The 17,592-nt window shown below is 38.8% G+C and overlaps 1 protein-coding gene across 3 annotated transcripts in view; it reads right to left on the bottom strand.

Annotated features, from left to right (window-relative positions):
- NOX4 (NADPH oxidase 4) overlaps positions 1-17,592 on the bottom strand; it is a 110,050-nt gene that overhangs the window by 60,968 nt on the left and 31,490 nt on the right. For all 3 annotated transcript variants that reach the window (XM_005516181.3, XM_014250191.2, XM_088051089.1), the window contains one exon: positions 6,869-6,929. In XM_005516181.3, the coding sequence (XP_005516238.2) occupies positions 6,869-6,929 (61 nt within the window). The remainder of the gene's footprint in view (positions 1-6,868; positions 6,930-17,592) is intronic.

The raw sequence follows: 17,592 nt of genomic DNA, 5'->3' as shown, positions 1-17,592 counted from the left end.
TCATAAAATAATAGAATATAAAAAATATATAAAATAAAAAAAAATATAGAAAATAAAATATAGAAATTCTGAGAAACTATCAAGCATCATGCAGGATTTGGGAGGATGTAAAGATAACTGTTCCTTCTGAGCATAAAATTTATAAATATCTACAGTTCCTGCACAAGTTTTTCCAATTATTTTTTTTTATGTTCTAAAGCTGAAATAGATTTTTCCTCATTAACTACAACCATTTTTACAACCTTTTAGAAAAGGATCCCAAAAAGAACCATTTCAAATCTACTTATAAGATATTTTAACCAACAACTTTTAGTTAAAATGTGGTAACTCAAAATTCCAAATCTGAAATGTGTCTGTTTTTTTCTTCTGTCCCCAAGGGAGAAGTAACAATAAATGGAACAAAGCTAGACATTTGGCAGGGATTCTTCAGCAGAACTTGGATGCCATCTAAGAGAATCTATTGCCCCAGGGGAGTGCAGAATGCACTATACATGAAGAGCTGGTATTTTGATGTGAACTCTCTAGAAGGCATGCTTACACAAAGGAACCTGAAAATCCAGCCAAACTTTGTATATTCAGTGCTTGAAGCAGCTGTGTACCTCTGCACAGAAACTGTGCAAGAACGAGTCTTCCCTAAGCAGACATTATTAACAGAAAAATGGTGAAACACAGACAACTCCAGAACAGCAACTTTGCCTTCTTAAGCACAGCACACAGTGATTACAATACCAGATATATGCCTGGCAGTCCATTCAAATACATGTCCTAGAGCTTTTCTCTCTTGTAATTCTGTTTTCAAAGTGGAGAGCTTTATGCTTTTTTTTTCACGACATTCATTTTGATTCTATCAGCTGCTACATGCTAAAAGTGCTCCACAGGCTTCACTCCTGTAGCTCCTAACAGTGCTGAAAATGTCTGAGGCATGACAAGAAATCCTGCAACGTTGTATTCTTGGATCAGTTCTTAACTACAGCAACAGCCACATATGCAGTACATAATGAATCAAAGGATAAAAATAAATTTACATCACTGAGTCATGTAATTTTCTATAATCATTACATAATTAAAAAGTACCTAGGATATGCAAAAATGTGGAAGTTTACAAATAACAGGGCACATCAAGAAAGGACTTCTGTGTAGGAGAAAATTTCCTTCAGTGTAGTTCTCACCCAAATATCTTTTTTCCCCTCTAGATGCAAAACTCATTAACTGTTCAAATTGGATTTGACTCAAGTAACACTGTTTTTGGTACTAAGTCAGCAGGAGTTCAACTAACATAAAATAATCCAGGTCTGTAGCCAAAAATTCCGATGTGTTCACCTTCAGCATTAGTTCTTTAATCAGAGGAAAGGGGCTTTCAACCCCTTTTAGTCAGTAAACTAAATCTCTGATCTCTGTTTTCTTCAGTCTCTTAATCCTGCCTTTTATTGAGCTTTTTTCAGGAATAAATAAAATAAATAATGAACGTTAATGGCAATGAACAATAAAATTAGTATTCTTTACAGTACACTATGGCTAATTATATTGTTAAGGCATATTAACTTCCCAGTAATGTAACTATATCATTTTATTACTAATGTCAAATTATATTAAAAGGAAACACAATTAAACGTTTTTAGCACTCAATTCTGGTATCTTCCTCAGAAGTGTAAGACTCCCTGACAATACAAAAATTGTTAGCCATAAAATCTATCAGTGGAAAATAACACCTATCTCATCTCTGTCCTGCTCTTCCAAAACCACACACAGATTTTGCTGGAACAACTGACAGCACCACGTCATTAACACCTTTACACCCTGCCAGGAATCTCATAGAATAACTAAACACAAAAAAATGTTACTATGGAATGGAAAAGGCCCAAATCAAACAGAGCTTGAGGTAATAGCAAAAGAGTTGACCAAATGTTCATCACTAGTGAGTAGATATTTTTTAAGAAACTCAGTAGCAGTTACAGTGAACCTGGGACACCACTGTCATTTCCTGTGGACTGACTTTGTAGTCTTATTATTCCTTCTTAGCATCTTCTGTTCCACCCATTCCTTCAGTCAGAATCAAGATCTGCTAACAACAGAGTACATACTGACTGAGTGATCCACTACTTCAATACATCTAAAACTGCTCTCAGGGTTACTGAATGCAACATACTGCCTCTTTGCTAGACCCTACACTTGATGAGAAGTTCCAGGTAAGGACAGGAATGCATAGCCTTGGGATGCTTCAGGCATACCCTAAGTCAGGAGCTGCAAGAACACAGTCATGCAGATACTCCTGACAAACTCTCCCAGACTAGGATGTTCAGATCATTCTTCTTTCAGAGGCACTTAAAAGGTATGTCATTTTCTTCTTCTGATCAATGTGAGAAAAATACTTAGTCTCCAAAATTCCAAACAACTGCCTTCCTTTTTGTTTTTTTGGGTTTTTTTTCAGTTTAAAAACAAGCAATTTGGGGTGTGTAATGTTTGCTGCCTCAGGTCTTACTCCATAGGGAATTAAACAAGATCCATGCTTTCATACATTTGCTGGAAAATTGTTGCTTTTAACTGAAAAAAATTGTTTGTTTTTCCCTCCTGAAACTTCCAGTCCAAAGCTGAGCCTTCCAGAAGAAGGACTGTGGCAATATGTGACAAAAATTCCCATTATGCCGTGTCAGGATTCCAAATAAGGTTGCCTGTACCTGAATGACCCAGCGACCAGGCATAACCTCAACTGTTAAAAAAAAAAAAAAAAAAAAATGAAGCAAAGATATATATATTTTCTGCTAAGATCTGGAGTTTATTAGGGTGAAGCACATCAGTACTCCATAATCTGTCTGTTCTGCCTCTATCTGGACAGTTCCTGCACACATCACCACCACCTGCTGCCATGACATTTAGTAACCTATAGGACAGAACTCTCATATACAATGGGTGGTACTCAAGTGCTCTGATGGCATCACCACAATAAATATCAGGGTGCTCAGGACAAGCCTTGAAAATGTCTCTAGGAACACACACAACTACACAGCAGGATAGTGTCACTACTAGATACAAATTAAACAAATTACTGCAGAGCACAGAACAGCATCAGAGCTCTAAACACGGTGCCACATCAATTTGTTCCAGCAACACACAGCAACATAACAGCAATATTTCACTGCCTTAAAGCATGCAGTTCACCTCAATACCTCTGAGTGCTGTGCATTTGTTTTCCACAAAAACACGCTGCATGGCTTCTGAAGCAAGTTATTTCTGCATCATCAATATCACTTTCTGTCTCACACCCTGAAGTTTGTCTAGTGAATGAGACACATTGTCTTGATACACTGCCATGTCTTTTTTCACTGCTGTCAAGTTGTTGGATGTGAGGCATGGCCCATGGCCTCTCTTTTTCCCTCCAGAAGTGCCAGATGAAATGTCAGCTTTAAAACTAAACAAGCAGTAGTACTTGAGGCAGCAACAAGGACAGAAGAGACACAAGGCTGATAGATGACAACACTAAGGACAAACTAGACAGTAAGTGGGACAAAAAAAAAAAACCTTGAAAAAAATCGTGTTGTAAATACTAAGCAAACAAATATTTCAAAGCTAAAGGAAAAACAGGTGACCACAGGTACCAAGAGAAGCAGAACAAAACAGATTTCTAGAGGGGGCGTAACAAGTCCAGCTTACTAGCTCATCAATGCATCACACAGCTCTGACCCATGCATGAGCCACTGCAGGACCCTTGATGTTACTGCATTATTTAAACACCTGCCAGCTCAGCCTGGGGAAGCCACAGAGGTTCTCACAGGCTGACTCAGCTCTGCACCACGGGGCTAAACCAACCTGCACATGTGCAGTCACCACAGATCAGCCACTGTAAACACATCCTAACTTGGGCACCCAAGACTGTCCAACTAATCCATGTTCCACAGACACAGGTTTCACAGTGCCACAGAATATTTTATTAATACAGTAAGTGCTGACTTAAGTAGTCACATGTCAGCACAAGAACAGCAATTGCATAATCACAAATCCATTTTTAGGAAGGCCTGTGATAGCTGTTCCCATATTCGCAATACCCATGGCACATGGCAAAAGATGGAAGGAAAAACCAAATTAGAAACATTTATATGGGAAAAATCACTGACCAGTTGCCAATTAACTGAACTACCTACCTCTGAGGCAGTGAGATAGATATCGATATAGATATTTGGATATACACTCTTTACAATGAATGAAGAGGAAAAGGCATGCTTGGGGCCTGGCTTGTCTTATCCTAAACTAGACATATAAACAGGTCAGAAGTCCACAAAGTGAGCTATGGGAATTATTTCAGGTGAAAATATGTGCTTCAAAGGCATCTGAGGGCACATTACAGCAATATCAGTGCCTGTGTGTCTGTTTTCTGTGATGAACATGAAATTTAAGCACTGTACAGTTATTAATACCACCACAACACAGGCGAGAAATAGGAGAGCTCAGATTTGTATTGGAAAAGGATGTGGGTGCTTGTATAATGGAAAGAAAATTTGTGCTTTTATCTAAATCTGCTTCTGAGGGGGGCAAATTCTCAGCTGTCCTAAACTCAGTTCTAAACTCAGATTTCATTTGAATGGAGCATGAAACAGGGGGTCTAGATTGGCAGTTGGTTTGCAAAGGTCTCAGAGCTACTGTTTTTGTAGCTTCTTCCCCTCTTACCTGCTTTTTCTGTCCTACATTTTCCATGATTCAAATAATTGGTTTTAAAAAGCAAGTAACAGTACTGCCTGAAAATCTACTAAGTATTGGCTCTTACGCAAAGCACTACTTCTAGGATGACTGACTTTTCCAAAGGCTGCTTCTTTCAGCTTATTTTATTTAAAATCTAAAATTATATACACTGGGATATGGACAATGCACTGCAATGTGGGCAATAAATGACTTCCCATCAACAGCAACTACTCATAAGGAGCTGAAAATACTATTATCCCTTTTCTCTTGACATGCAGTTGCTTTCTCAACCTACAAAACAAGGCATTCTATTGCATTTTCAAAATATCAGAGACATTAAGAGACTTCATCTGAAACAACTTGCAGAATTGGTTTGCCAGCAATCTGTACTCCCTCTCCTGTCCTTACAGTGAGAGGCAGGAAAAGTTGCTTCACCACATCTCCCAGATGCAGGCAGCAGCAGCTAAAGCTATGCAGAGGAGAAATACCTCAGCCAACCAGTTCTTCTCTGCATTTCATGGCATATCTGCACTTCTCTTGCATCCATTTAATTTAGGCTTGTAATTGAGTTCTCTGAAATAAATCATCAAGTCTCTTTGGCATCAGGTATGAACTGTTACGGATGGGAGATGGCGATACAAAAGAGAATTTTAATAAATAGGATAAAGGCTGAGAGAATAGGTCATGAAAAGAGCTCAAATGACAGTATGTCTCATAAAAACTCCTCCAGCCTAATATCCTGTCTGCAGAAGCAGCCTTTAGAGCATGCTTAAGAAAGATAATAAGGAACGTGGCAAATATAATAATCCTTCCTCAAACAGTCAGAAGATTAGAGACTATTAATTGTCACAGGGCTTAAGGGAATGAGTGAGAACAGGGCTCCATGGTACTGATGCAGCATAAAGGGCTGAGTAAACCATCTGCTTATCGATAGCACATTTGACACCGGGAGAGATATCTCTCTTTAGCAGAACTCCTGCAATAAACGGTGTCTGTAATGTGACGGTGTCCTGAATATCACACAGTCCAACCTAGACAGACCTTCCTTTCAGTGGAGACTGTAGATACTGACTTGGGAGAATAATACATAAATGCTAAAAGAGCATTCAGAGGTAATCAGAAAACTGCAAAGATGCCACTTATTTTGGAAAAAACATTTAGTACTTCTCCATCCCACTTTTCCAAATAGCCTACTGTCATCTCACATGTAGGAATGGTGCTAGACAACAAAAGAGCCATCACTCTGAGGTAGACCAGAGGCTGATCTGCCCCTGTCTGGCCAACACTTCAAGCAAGGAGAGAAAATCAGGAGGATTATAGAACACATGTGCGTATGGCAGTGCCCTTTCAGCCTTTGCCAATTGAAGTCTTGCAGAGGCAAGTATGTAGCCAGACTAGAAAGTTCAACAAATATGCAAAGACTTATTATCTCTGCATTGGTCTAATCCCTTTTAGGGCGACAAGCTCATTTGACTCAATTCCACAAACACACAAGCTGATACAAATTAACATGGAGAACACTTCTTCATAAGAAATGAACCAAACACTGCTGTGTATCTGTTTTCCTTACAAGGAAATGCTATGCTGAGCAAGAACAAAGTCAGACACTAAGGAATAAGGACAACTATCACTTGAGTATACAACTGTCACAGGGAGCACCAAATTGCCCTGCTCCTCTGTGGGGAATGCTGGCTTACACGCCTGGTCTGGAGGACATTCAAAGAGCAATGGAAGAGCATGGAAGAACATGAAAGCAAACCTGTAATCTCAGTGTACCACAGGCGTTAATTAACCTGGCTGCCATCCAAACTGCTGGCATCAAAATCCGCTTATCTGGGAGCTGCACATTTCAGCATTTCTGCAGAAAATACTATGCACAGAGGCACTGCACTGCACAGGGGTAGCAGGCTACCCAAAAACAAGAAAAAGAGGCGGAAATGGAAGAATGCTGAAAATTATTACAGTGCAATAGAAGATCAGTTAGTAGTTGGAAAAACATGTTATTTGAAGAAATAGCACATCTGAATAAAGCAGGGATTGCATCAAGAATGTAATAAAAACAACTTTGGGAAAACAAGCATGAACAATCTCTAGTGAGAATACATCACAGTCAAGGAACAGTTGTGCTGAAGCCAGAAAGTGAGAACAGTTCAAGTAAAGGCATTTGTCTCTGAAAATGAATTGTTTATCTACATACCTGTCCAGTCTCCTACTACTTTTAGGTGGACCCCAAACGTTGCTTTGGTATCTGTAGGGCACTAAAAATATTAAATATATTAAGCACCACTTCTGAGTAACAAAAAAAAAAACTCCAAAATGCATTCAAAGTACAGTTGTTAAGACAGAACCTGGTGTAAATAGGTCATTCCTAAACAGCCACACCAACAGCTGAACCCTTAAAGAAGCAAAGCCTATAATCAACACAGTTGGGGAAGCCAAGCATGCCTAGCATCCATTCAGAATTAACCCTTTCTTCTGGTGACAGAGGAGTCTGGATGCTTGCTTGGGGGTATGATTTGGACCAGCCACTTCACTAAGAAGTACTCAGCAAGGATATCAACAACAGAATGGAAATACTCTTCTACTATTCAAAATTGTCACATCATTCAAAATCAGGAACTGCCCCACCAGTCTTAAGGCGTTTAAGACATTTTTAATTCTTGAATGTCAAGGCCCACATTTTCAAGTTGACCATTCTCATACAACTGATCCTTTCTTCTAAATGGAAACTGAGATTCTGCTGCACTTCACAAGAGCTTACAGTTTGCAAAGGAAAAGCACCAGATTCCATGGAATATCATAAAAATCATATTGCAGCCACCATTCTCACTCTATAACACATATGCCCTCACTTCAGGGCTATTGATTGTAACTACCTACACAGGAATGTTTTCACTTACAATCTTATCCACACCATGGTATTTAAAAACCTCCAGTCAAGGACTAAGGACCCCCCTCACTTTGATTCCTTGCTAACTATAAGGGGAGTCCATTCCAAATGCACTGCCTAGACAGCTTTTGCAGGTACACCAAATGATGCACACATAAACAGGACAAGCAACATTACTCAAGAAAAGATTCTTCACTTTCCTTCTATAAACCAACACCACTGGTTTCTTTTTGATAAGAGATATTACTCCTGATTTTTGATGCCTTTCTTAGAACCTGTTAATGATCAATCCAAGCTCTATCATGAAACCAATACCCAACAGATGATGTTCTGTCCCTTTTCTACTTTTTCTCAACTACTAAGGGCAAACAGGAGTTTTGAGGGAAGGGCTTAAATTCAAGGAACACATCTATATTATAAATAAAAGGGACCCAGGTAGAGAATCCATGCACCAAATATTCATGCACCACACTTAGAAAGACATTTCTTGGCTCTGTTCTGGACCTTTGCCATAAGTATTCCCAAGATAATCTATTCTAGGCAGTGTGAAACCACTGACCTCAGGGCTGAGAATTAGTTCCTGTCAGTTTTGTATTTAGCAGCAGACATGGGTAAAAGGTTAGTATTAGCTACATCTTGTAAAACCTAAACAGGGAATACAAAGTCCCAGCCCATCACTATTTTCCTGAAGGGGAAGAACACTCCTTTTACAACTACTGATTACTAGGCTGACTTATATGTAACTCTTTATTATCTTCCAAGTTTTCCTATAAAAATGAGGTACAGAAACCTAGAGTCCCAATTATTTCAGCAAGTCTTAGTCTTCAAAGAAAAACGGCATCAAGGAAGGGATGCAGACAAATTTCACACAATGAGGCCAGTATTTGCTGTCTCATTGCAGTATCTTTCAAGACTAATTCTCCATATAAAAGCAAGTAAGCAGCCTCTCAGGTGGAAAGTTGTATACTGGCAGCAAAAAGGTCTGTTCTGGACGCTTTTGTAAGGTTTTTCATGCTGGGCTACCCCAGGGCTCTCTCTGTTTCACAGGATGTTGACTGATTTTCTTAGTCCAACTGTTCATCGAGTCCCAGTTCAGCACATCTTCCACAAAATTGTTTGTTATTCCCTGCTTCCACAAAGGTAATGGTAGAACACCCCGCCTTGTCTCCTACCAGAACAGATTCAAACCTGTTATACTTTACCTCACCCTTATGACTTACTCTTTTCTGCACTACTCAGAAAAATTATCCAATAAAATTGAGATTTATTTCTCTTTAGAATTTAGGAAAACTGTTTTGATACTTATAACTAGCTATGAGACATCCTCATAGCGTTCCAGAAAAACCTCCTTGTGCTGCAAAATCTTACCAGAAGAAACATGCCCATCTGGGCTACATGGAGTGAATATCCCCCAGTTTAAGAGAAAGAAAGAAAGTAGGTGATCCAGCAAAGGGCCACCAAAGCAGTGAGAGGATTGGATAACCTGGCATTCAATGAGGGGTCAATAAGGAAATGTGCTTGGGTAACCCCACAGAAGAGAAGCTTTGGGGAGATGTCTGTCTACCAGTAACTAAAAAAACTGCTATAGAGAAGAAGAAGATGCTCTCTCTCTTCAGCACCGTGCATGGCAACAAGACAACAGACCAGAAGTAAAAGTTGTTTCAGGGGAAATTTCATCTGGATATAAGAAAAGTGTTCTGCATCATGGAATAAGTAGCCAGGGAAATGGTACAATTTCTCCTGCTAATTCAGCTTCACGCGACCCTGAATAACCTCATCACAGCCCTTGCACCAGAAGGTCGAACCAGATGATCTCCACAGGCCTCTTCTGACTTTCAGACTTTCCTATATGCCTATAATTTTAACTTTGAAATTTGTATTTACATTTTTTTTTACTGCACAGAGCACTTATTTTACCTCTTTCATCTCTGTAAACACAATTAAGACTCTATAAATGGTGGCTTTTTCCAGACTGTTGGAGAATAAATTCCACTAGCTTAAGAAATATTTAAAGACAGTTTTTCAGAAGCTTAATCATGAAAATGGGTAAATTTTCCTGTGTTATTAACAGACCACTGGGAATGTGTAATGAAGTGCAATGAAAATATTCTCTTATATATTTAACCTTCATGAAATCACAGAATTGTATGATAGCTGAGACTAGAATGCACCTGTGGAGATGGGCTACTTTGATCCCCTTGTGAAAGCAGGGTCTGCAAGAGCAGGTGGCCGAGGAGGGCACCCCATTGTATTTTGAATGCCTCCAAGGATGGAGACTCCACGTGTCTGTGGCACACAACCTGTGCCACCCTCAGAGAAAAAGTGATGTTTCTCTTAGGTCCAGATGAAATCTCCCATATATCAGTTTGTTTTGTCCTGTCACTGGGTGCCTCTGAGGAGACTAATTCTATTTTCTTCACTTGTCCCTCAGTTCAGCTTTCTCAGCCTCTCCTTATAATCAGAGATGTTCCAGTTCCTTACTCATCCTCATGACTCTTTGTGCTTCAGTACATCCATGTCTCTCTTGTACTGGGAGGTCCAGAACCAGGCAAAGAGCTCCAGGTATATCTCTTACCAGAGAAGGGTCACCTCTCTCCATCTGCTGGCCACACTCTCCCTAATCCAGCTCAGGAAGCTTTCTCTGCCACAAGGGCACATTGTGGGTTCATGGTCAACTTGGTGTTCACCAGGACTCCCTTCACCCTTTCCAGCCAGACAATTCCCATCACGTGCAAGTACCTGCGGTTATTGCCTTGGCTAAATAAAGGTGTGGCAAAGTGGCCTCAGAAATGCATCATGCCCTCTCTGAGGCTGTGAGCAAAACCAATTAAAATTATTTTGAAACTGTGTTTTGGCAAATAACATTTCGATTTCTTCCTACAGCTTTTAACCTGATTTACATTCAGGTTAAAATTTAGGTTAAATTTTACCCTAAACAATCCACTGTACTATATAGAGGGCTACATGCTGCCCCTTACTCTTCCTTCATTGCCAGTACACTGTCCAGTGGAAAATTATAAAGAGTAGTCAATCACAAAATTAAAAAAAAAAAAAAACACCTTTATCTTAGGTCCTTTTCCTTAAATCAACCTTGTTTTCCAAAAAGGGAAATCAATAACTTGAATAGTCTGTAATGAGAAGAGAGAGTACAGAACATTTAACTAAAGGTCACAAGTGCTTTTCAGTAATTCTTTCCACATTTTGAACTTGTTTGCTGCACTCATTTGATTAAAATGCTATGATACACAAATTAACTGCTGCAGATACTGTAATTACATGAAGTAACGTTCATCTTATTTTAACCTCAAGTGATCTATGCCTTTAACAAGTGAAAGATTTTACAGGTATGAATGTCTACATTAATTAGCTTATCTGCCAGTATTTGGCCCTTCTCCAAAAACAACTGGAAGCCAAAGGAATCCTGTGAAATTTAATAGAACTGTGCAGACTTACAACCTCAGAGAAACCAAACTAAGTTCTTGGCATTAAGATGGAAGAACTTCCTCAGTTAACAATGCCTATTTTTGTATATATTTTCACATTCAATTAAATTATAGTGTTTTATATGTAGACAAAATTTAGAGAGTACAGATTATTCTACATCTTGATAAAAAAAACAACTTTCCATATATTTTTTTCATTTTTTTCTTCAAGCTAACTTGAAATACAAATGCAAGTTATCACATAGGGATTGTGCAACAATCTCTGGAGAACTTCATGCTTCTAAATGACTAAATTAATTACATTCACCAGTAACCATAGCTCTATCTCTATTCCAAGATAAACTGAATAATTCAACTAATTTATAATACACTACCAGATTAATACATACTTGAAATATATTTTATTTAACAATTTTATATTGTGATCATGGTTCTGTGTTGTCCTCTGCCTTGCTTTTATATGAATGCAAAGTGAGCAAACTAATTACTGTTAGATCATAGCAGCTCTACTTTATATCCACTGTATCACGGCCCCAAGTTGCACCAGGGGAAATTTAGATAAGCTATTAGGAAAAATTTCTTCACCAAAATACTGGTCAAGCATTGGAACAGGCTGTCTGAGGAAGTGGTGCAGTCACCATCCCTGGAAATATTCAAAAGACATGCAGATGTGGTGCTTAGGGACATGGTGGACGTGGCAGTGCTGGATTAATGATCTTCTCCAGCCTATGTGACTCAGTGATTCTACAACAGTACAAAGCAATGGGTAAATCCATGCATGAGAGCCCAGAACAAAGCAATTGAAAACTATGTTATGAAAATCTGTGCTTCTAGCTTAGAGTACCCTGAATATTTAACATCACTGTTTCAAATCCTGTCCAGAACAAGAAACGAGACAAACCTTACTGAAGTTATTTTAATGTTATTAAATACTATTCAGTTCTTTAAAACAGTCTTTTTAGGTGTTGGGGTACAGGGAATGGGGTAAGACAACAGCAAACTATCATGAAAATAGAAACTTAATTCCTAAATGTTTCCAGTTCTTCTGTCTACCTCTACCATAAGAACTGTGAAACCTCTTTAGAGAGGTGTTAACTTTTGATTACTGACTATCACAGAAATGCAAATGCATGCACCAGGATAACACTGAGGAATATCTGTTATCAGAAGAAAGGAGATAAAAGGGATGCCCAAGTTACATACCCCCAATGGCTCTGCAAATAAAGCTCCTTACAAGTTCCAGTGTAGATATTGCTCTCAAGTTAACTGCACCACAGTAAACATCACCTTCTGTATTTGGTACTGCAGCAGGTGGCCTGAACAGTGACCAAAATTACAAAGAAGATCTGTGCTACAGCTGAAAGAGCAAAGCGTCTGATTGGGGGAATTAAAAAGCTTGATGTGGGATTTGTTTACATAAAAGGAAACTCCTTCAAAGAAGTCTTTCACTTTGAGGAAAAAAGCCATGATATGATCCTAATATGGATTTGCAGATATCCTGACAGGGACTGCAAACAGTGCAGAGACCCTGTTTCCATGCTCCTGCCTGCCAGGGTGAACCAGCTGCACAGCAAACCCTGACTCACCAGTCCATCCTTGCTCCAGACTCAATGAACCCGTACTCAGATCAAGAGAAACACAGTAGAGACTTGGCATATGTGGAAAAGAGGCTAAGTGAGGGGGAAAAAATAAGAACTAAACACAACCAATGTATTTTTCCTCCTGTAAAAGGGAAAAAATAAAAAAGAGAAAAAATAAATAAAACGTTTTCAACTTTGTCAGCTGACAAGAAAATATGAACCTTGGAAGCTCAGTAAGCTGCAGCTTGTCTGGTTTCACACAGAACTGATACAAACATTCCTAAAATGATTCATTCTGACATTAGAAAATGGAGAGGAGTGATGACAAACACAGGCATGCTATGTAAAGGTAGCCAAAAAATAGTAGCTAGACTTCAGTCTGACTCATAGGAGGTGAACTCTGTAACACTGGGCTATCCCTGTTTTAACTAATTAATCCCATAAGAAGCAAATTTCAGAGGAAAAAAAAGAGTTACTACATGGAGTTATTCTTTTAAACACATTTCTGCCTCAAAGGCTTGGAGATTTTTTTAAATGTCTCTATTTATTTCTCTGTTTCATGTTATTTTACAGATTGGATTTTGGTTAAAAGCTTTTCCTGTTAGAGACTTGGCCTTGCAGCTATCCTAATTGAACTGGCAGACATCATAACATCTTGAACGTGGGGAAATCCTAACCGTGGAGAATGATTTAAGTATCTGGGGTTCCAGGATGATCAAGGCAAGACCACCACGCCTCAAACACCCATGGCTTCAGCCAAAGCTCTTCCACAGCAGAGCCAACTTCCACAAGCAGCCCAGCAAGCAGCTGCAGTAAAATATCCCAAACTCTTCACTTTCCGTTGCCATATACTCGTTGCTGTACAACCTCAGACACCTGCAGTCTAGATAGTGGAAAAAACACACCATAACACTGCAGGATGTATCACTGGGCAGCTGCAGTTCCAAGAAGGATCATTCTGGTCATCTGGGGTCTAACTTCCTCTGTAACACAGACCATAAACCCACACCCACTAATTCCCCTGAGTCTGTAGCTCAGCATTTGCTAATTCACTCCCTGCAATCTCAGTTGTTAAATTACTCTCAGTGTTAAAAATTATCTTTGTTTTCTTTAGGTCTCGATCCATGAGATTCCTGCCTATAAAATCTACATGTTCCTTGATTTCACTCTTGCACCACAAGAAAATGCAAATTTTTAATGTAGTGTTGTCTTAGGATTGTAAATAGACCAATACTTGTAAAAAACACACAGTATGGCATAAAACAAATTGCTGAATATATAATATGAAAATTCTTCATTTGTTTTCTAGCAGGTCTGTAATAGTCCAGCTACTACTCTATTGCTGCTACAGATGCACTACAAAGGTAAACTTTTAGAGACTAATCAGCATTTCTTTTCCTCTGCAGCTCAACCAAGGCAAAAATCTTGCTGACTACCCTTTCACCCCAGCAGGCACATTATTGAGTCATAGAATGCTCAAGTTGCAAGGAACCCATAGGGACCATCAAGTCCAGCTCTCTATAGCAGAGAAAATAAAAATGTTTCAATCCCAGCAATATTCAGCCTATATAATTTATGCATCTCAAGTTGCTGGCTCAGGGCAAAAAAAAAAACGAGTCACAACATTTCAAGATGCTCAGGATGCAAGCCTTTGTCCCTGAAGGAATAAAAAGCAGAACAATGTTTCTGCCCAAGGCTGCCTCTCCAGTTCCTACAAGGGTACACAGACACATTGCCAAGCAGAAATGCACGGAATTAACAAACATAGGACAAGGAAACTGAACAGCACAAAAAGGTCCAGCCATCCCCAAGCAAAACAATAGGCCACCTCCAGGCTCACGACAACTGGCTCACAGTGGTGTAAGACGCTCATGGAAAGAACAATCAGAGGATCAACAGGTTTTCCAGCCGGACCACCGCCACCTTGAGGAGCCGCTGTGTCCCTCTGAACTGCCCTACCAGCACACACTGTATTTTGCCAGGCTAAAGCAGAGAGCCCCACCAGCCAGATGGTCTTAATTTTAGGAAAGAAAGAGGCAAGGCACTTAATTTCCTCTAGTATTTTGTCCACATGTTAACTGTATTCATGCTTAAAGCTTCTGTTCAGGTCTTGTTTTTGTTGTTTGTTTGGGAGGGGGGGAGGTGTCGTTGGTCTTTTTTGTTTGTTTCATTTTTATGTTCTCCTGAAGTTCCTAGACCTTGCTCTAACCTGACTTAGCAGCTAAACTAGAAGCACTGTCTCTGATGGGAGAAAACACATTTCTCTGTGAAAGTCAGTACATGCTTATTATGTATTGTAAATTTACTTCCATCGAATCAAAAAACCCCAAACCCTGCTTATTAGAGGGACCTGCCACCTTCTGTCTAAAGTATCTGCGGAAGGAGACCTTGGGATTTAGTGAACTTGAGTGTAACAATTTCTGTGTTCCCTTCTCACCAAAAAAGTCAGATTTGAAAGTTTAAATAAAAGTCAGCGTTTACGTAGGGTTTTTATACAGACCCCACAACTATTAATCCCCAAACCAAACAAACAAGTCTAAGGAAGTACTAAAGACATCTGCAATATTAATCTAGTCTACTTTTGTTTTACTTAAATTCTTGATCAAACAGCTGCTAGATACTCTACTTCTATGAGGAGCAGATAAGCTCTAGGGATTTCTTTAGTTTGCCAGAAAGATACTTCACAATTTCCCTAAACGCTCTGCAAATCATCTCATAAAGACAAGTTTCATAACTATTTGCACAAGATATTTAACAAATCTTATTAGAATGTCATCACGTTAGATTTTGTTTTTATTGTATTTATCTGACAGTATGAACTTAGCTCTTGATGTCCTTACATACTTTTTACTCAGGCACCCTTCCAACAATTTTTCCATTTTTTTATGAAGTATTTCAGAATTTGGCCCCTAGGCTTTTCCTGTTGTGGATAGTTTATTTCTTAAGTTTACAGTGCAGGGCACATGTTTCTCCATCATCTCCTTATGCAGTACAAAACTTCAGGCTTAAAGAAGCTTAGAGCTAAAACTTCACTGCTAAACTATTAAGATATTCACCAATTTTAAATGAATCCCTGGATTACTCAGGGATAAAAGACAACTCTGGGTATACAAAACACTTGTTTTCTTTTACAAAAGCAAATGTGCTACTTCTGATGTTGTTTATACTGAGTATAAAAATTTGCTGAGACTTTCTGACAAGGAATCAGGCCCAAAAACATAAAATGTACAGATCAAGGCCACCACCTTGTATTGCCATCATGTCTAAATCCAGACACGAAACAGAATTTAACAGACATGCAGAGGTATTGAGGAATGAATAATCAATCTACAAAAAAAAAAAAACAAACCTGAACAAAACCTGTAAAGGTAGAAAATATATGATTAAGTAATAGCTCCGAGACTTTCAGGTACAGTATATAACTTGTCATGTACATTCAGAAACCTCCCAGGTAATTCTTCTATCTACCCTAAGAGTTTGTCTGCCTGGGATTCAATATTACTTTACTAATTTGGATACTAATCAAGTAAGTATTCTTCTTTAACAATATATACTTGGATTTGAGTGGATCTGAGTATCTGCATATGCAAACTTATCCTCTCTTAAAATCCCAGTTTTGACCTGTTAAAAAATGCACACATATCATCTTCCCTCTGGAGTTTTCTTATTCATACAGAACACTACAGAAGAAAGGGAAGGAAGATGTTGTGCTACAAAACCTCCTGATGTGATCTGCTTCAAATTAACCATCTGCTCAAAAATATGGAGGACCAGCAAAAGGGCAGAACTTCCTGGAGCTTTTTATTACCAGACTCTTCCAGTTTCTAGTTCAATGGTATTTAAACACAGATTAAATGCAGCACTAAAGTAGGGGAGATGAGAGCATACTTTGACATGGGACAAAATTTCTAGTTTCAAGGAATGTTTCAAACCTCTTGTTGCTGGTAGTTGGTCACTGCTTAGCTGTTACCAGAACTCGAATCTAGATACTGAATGAAGAGCCAAAATTCTTTGAGATTCTTTGAATTCTGAAGAATCAGTCCCCCAAGTTATTAATAAAGCACATATTTCATAAAGTCATGGAGCCTCAAGGCTGGGATCTTTGGTTTGACTTGTTTTGATTTTTTGCTTTCTTTGTGCCACTTCTGAGACACTTGTCTCTTTTAACTCTATCTCGTGAAGGTACTAATCAGTGGATATGTAGAGAATGTCTCATACAGACACAGGAAAAGCTCAGCAAGTGTTTATGCAAGCTACCTGAAAATATCTTTAGACACATGTATGTGTCAACTGAAGATAAAAAAAAGGCAACAAACAAAACTTAAGGATATTCAGACTTTAGCTCCAAGGGGGAAACAGGGGCATGACAGCAGCCAGTGACAGCCAAAACTGTCAAAACTTTGGAATAACTGATGCTGCAATTATGGATGTTTATTGCAAAACAGAGCTCTCCCAAACCAAACTTTAGATCTGAGCCATCTCCAAATTTAGAAGGATTCACCTCTTACTCTTGTCCTTATTTCCAAGTCTGTTACAGTCTAAATTCTAAATGAAGTGATGTAATTATTTCCTTCCTTCCTTTGCCACAAGAAAATCAACACTACTGAAATAACAAGGTTACCGAGCTTTATGAGATGCTGGAAGTAGACACCAGTCTAGAGAGCCAAGTGGTCTAAACTGCAGCTCATGAGCTCATGAGCTTTGACTCTGTAGTGGATTCAGCAGAGACCTCATGAGAGAACCCAAGACATCTTCGGAAGCACTTACAATCTGCAAAACACAAGGCTATTTCCATGAAGCTTACAAGTAATCACTTCTTGCTAATGCAAGAAATTCCAGAAACAGATTAGAAAAAATTACTTAAGACACTAACTTATATTTTAAAAAGGACTCTGCTTCCAATGCCATTCATTAGAGAAAAAAAAAAAAAAAAAAAAAAGAAAACATGCAGTCATGGATTCATGCTCCAGCAAATCATCAGTAACACAGTTAAGTGTCTGGAAAGAGA

This window comes from Pseudopodoces humilis, chromosome 2, assembly GCF_049639895.1.
Source record: "Pseudopodoces humilis isolate 2021_Gansu_Grassland_sample_001 chromosome 2, ASM4963989v1, whole genome shotgun sequence".
Classification (NCBI taxonomy): Eukaryota; Metazoa; Chordata; class Aves; order Passeriformes; family Paridae; genus Pseudopodoces; species Pseudopodoces humilis.
This window is presented reverse-complemented; position numbering and strand designations above follow the sequence as displayed.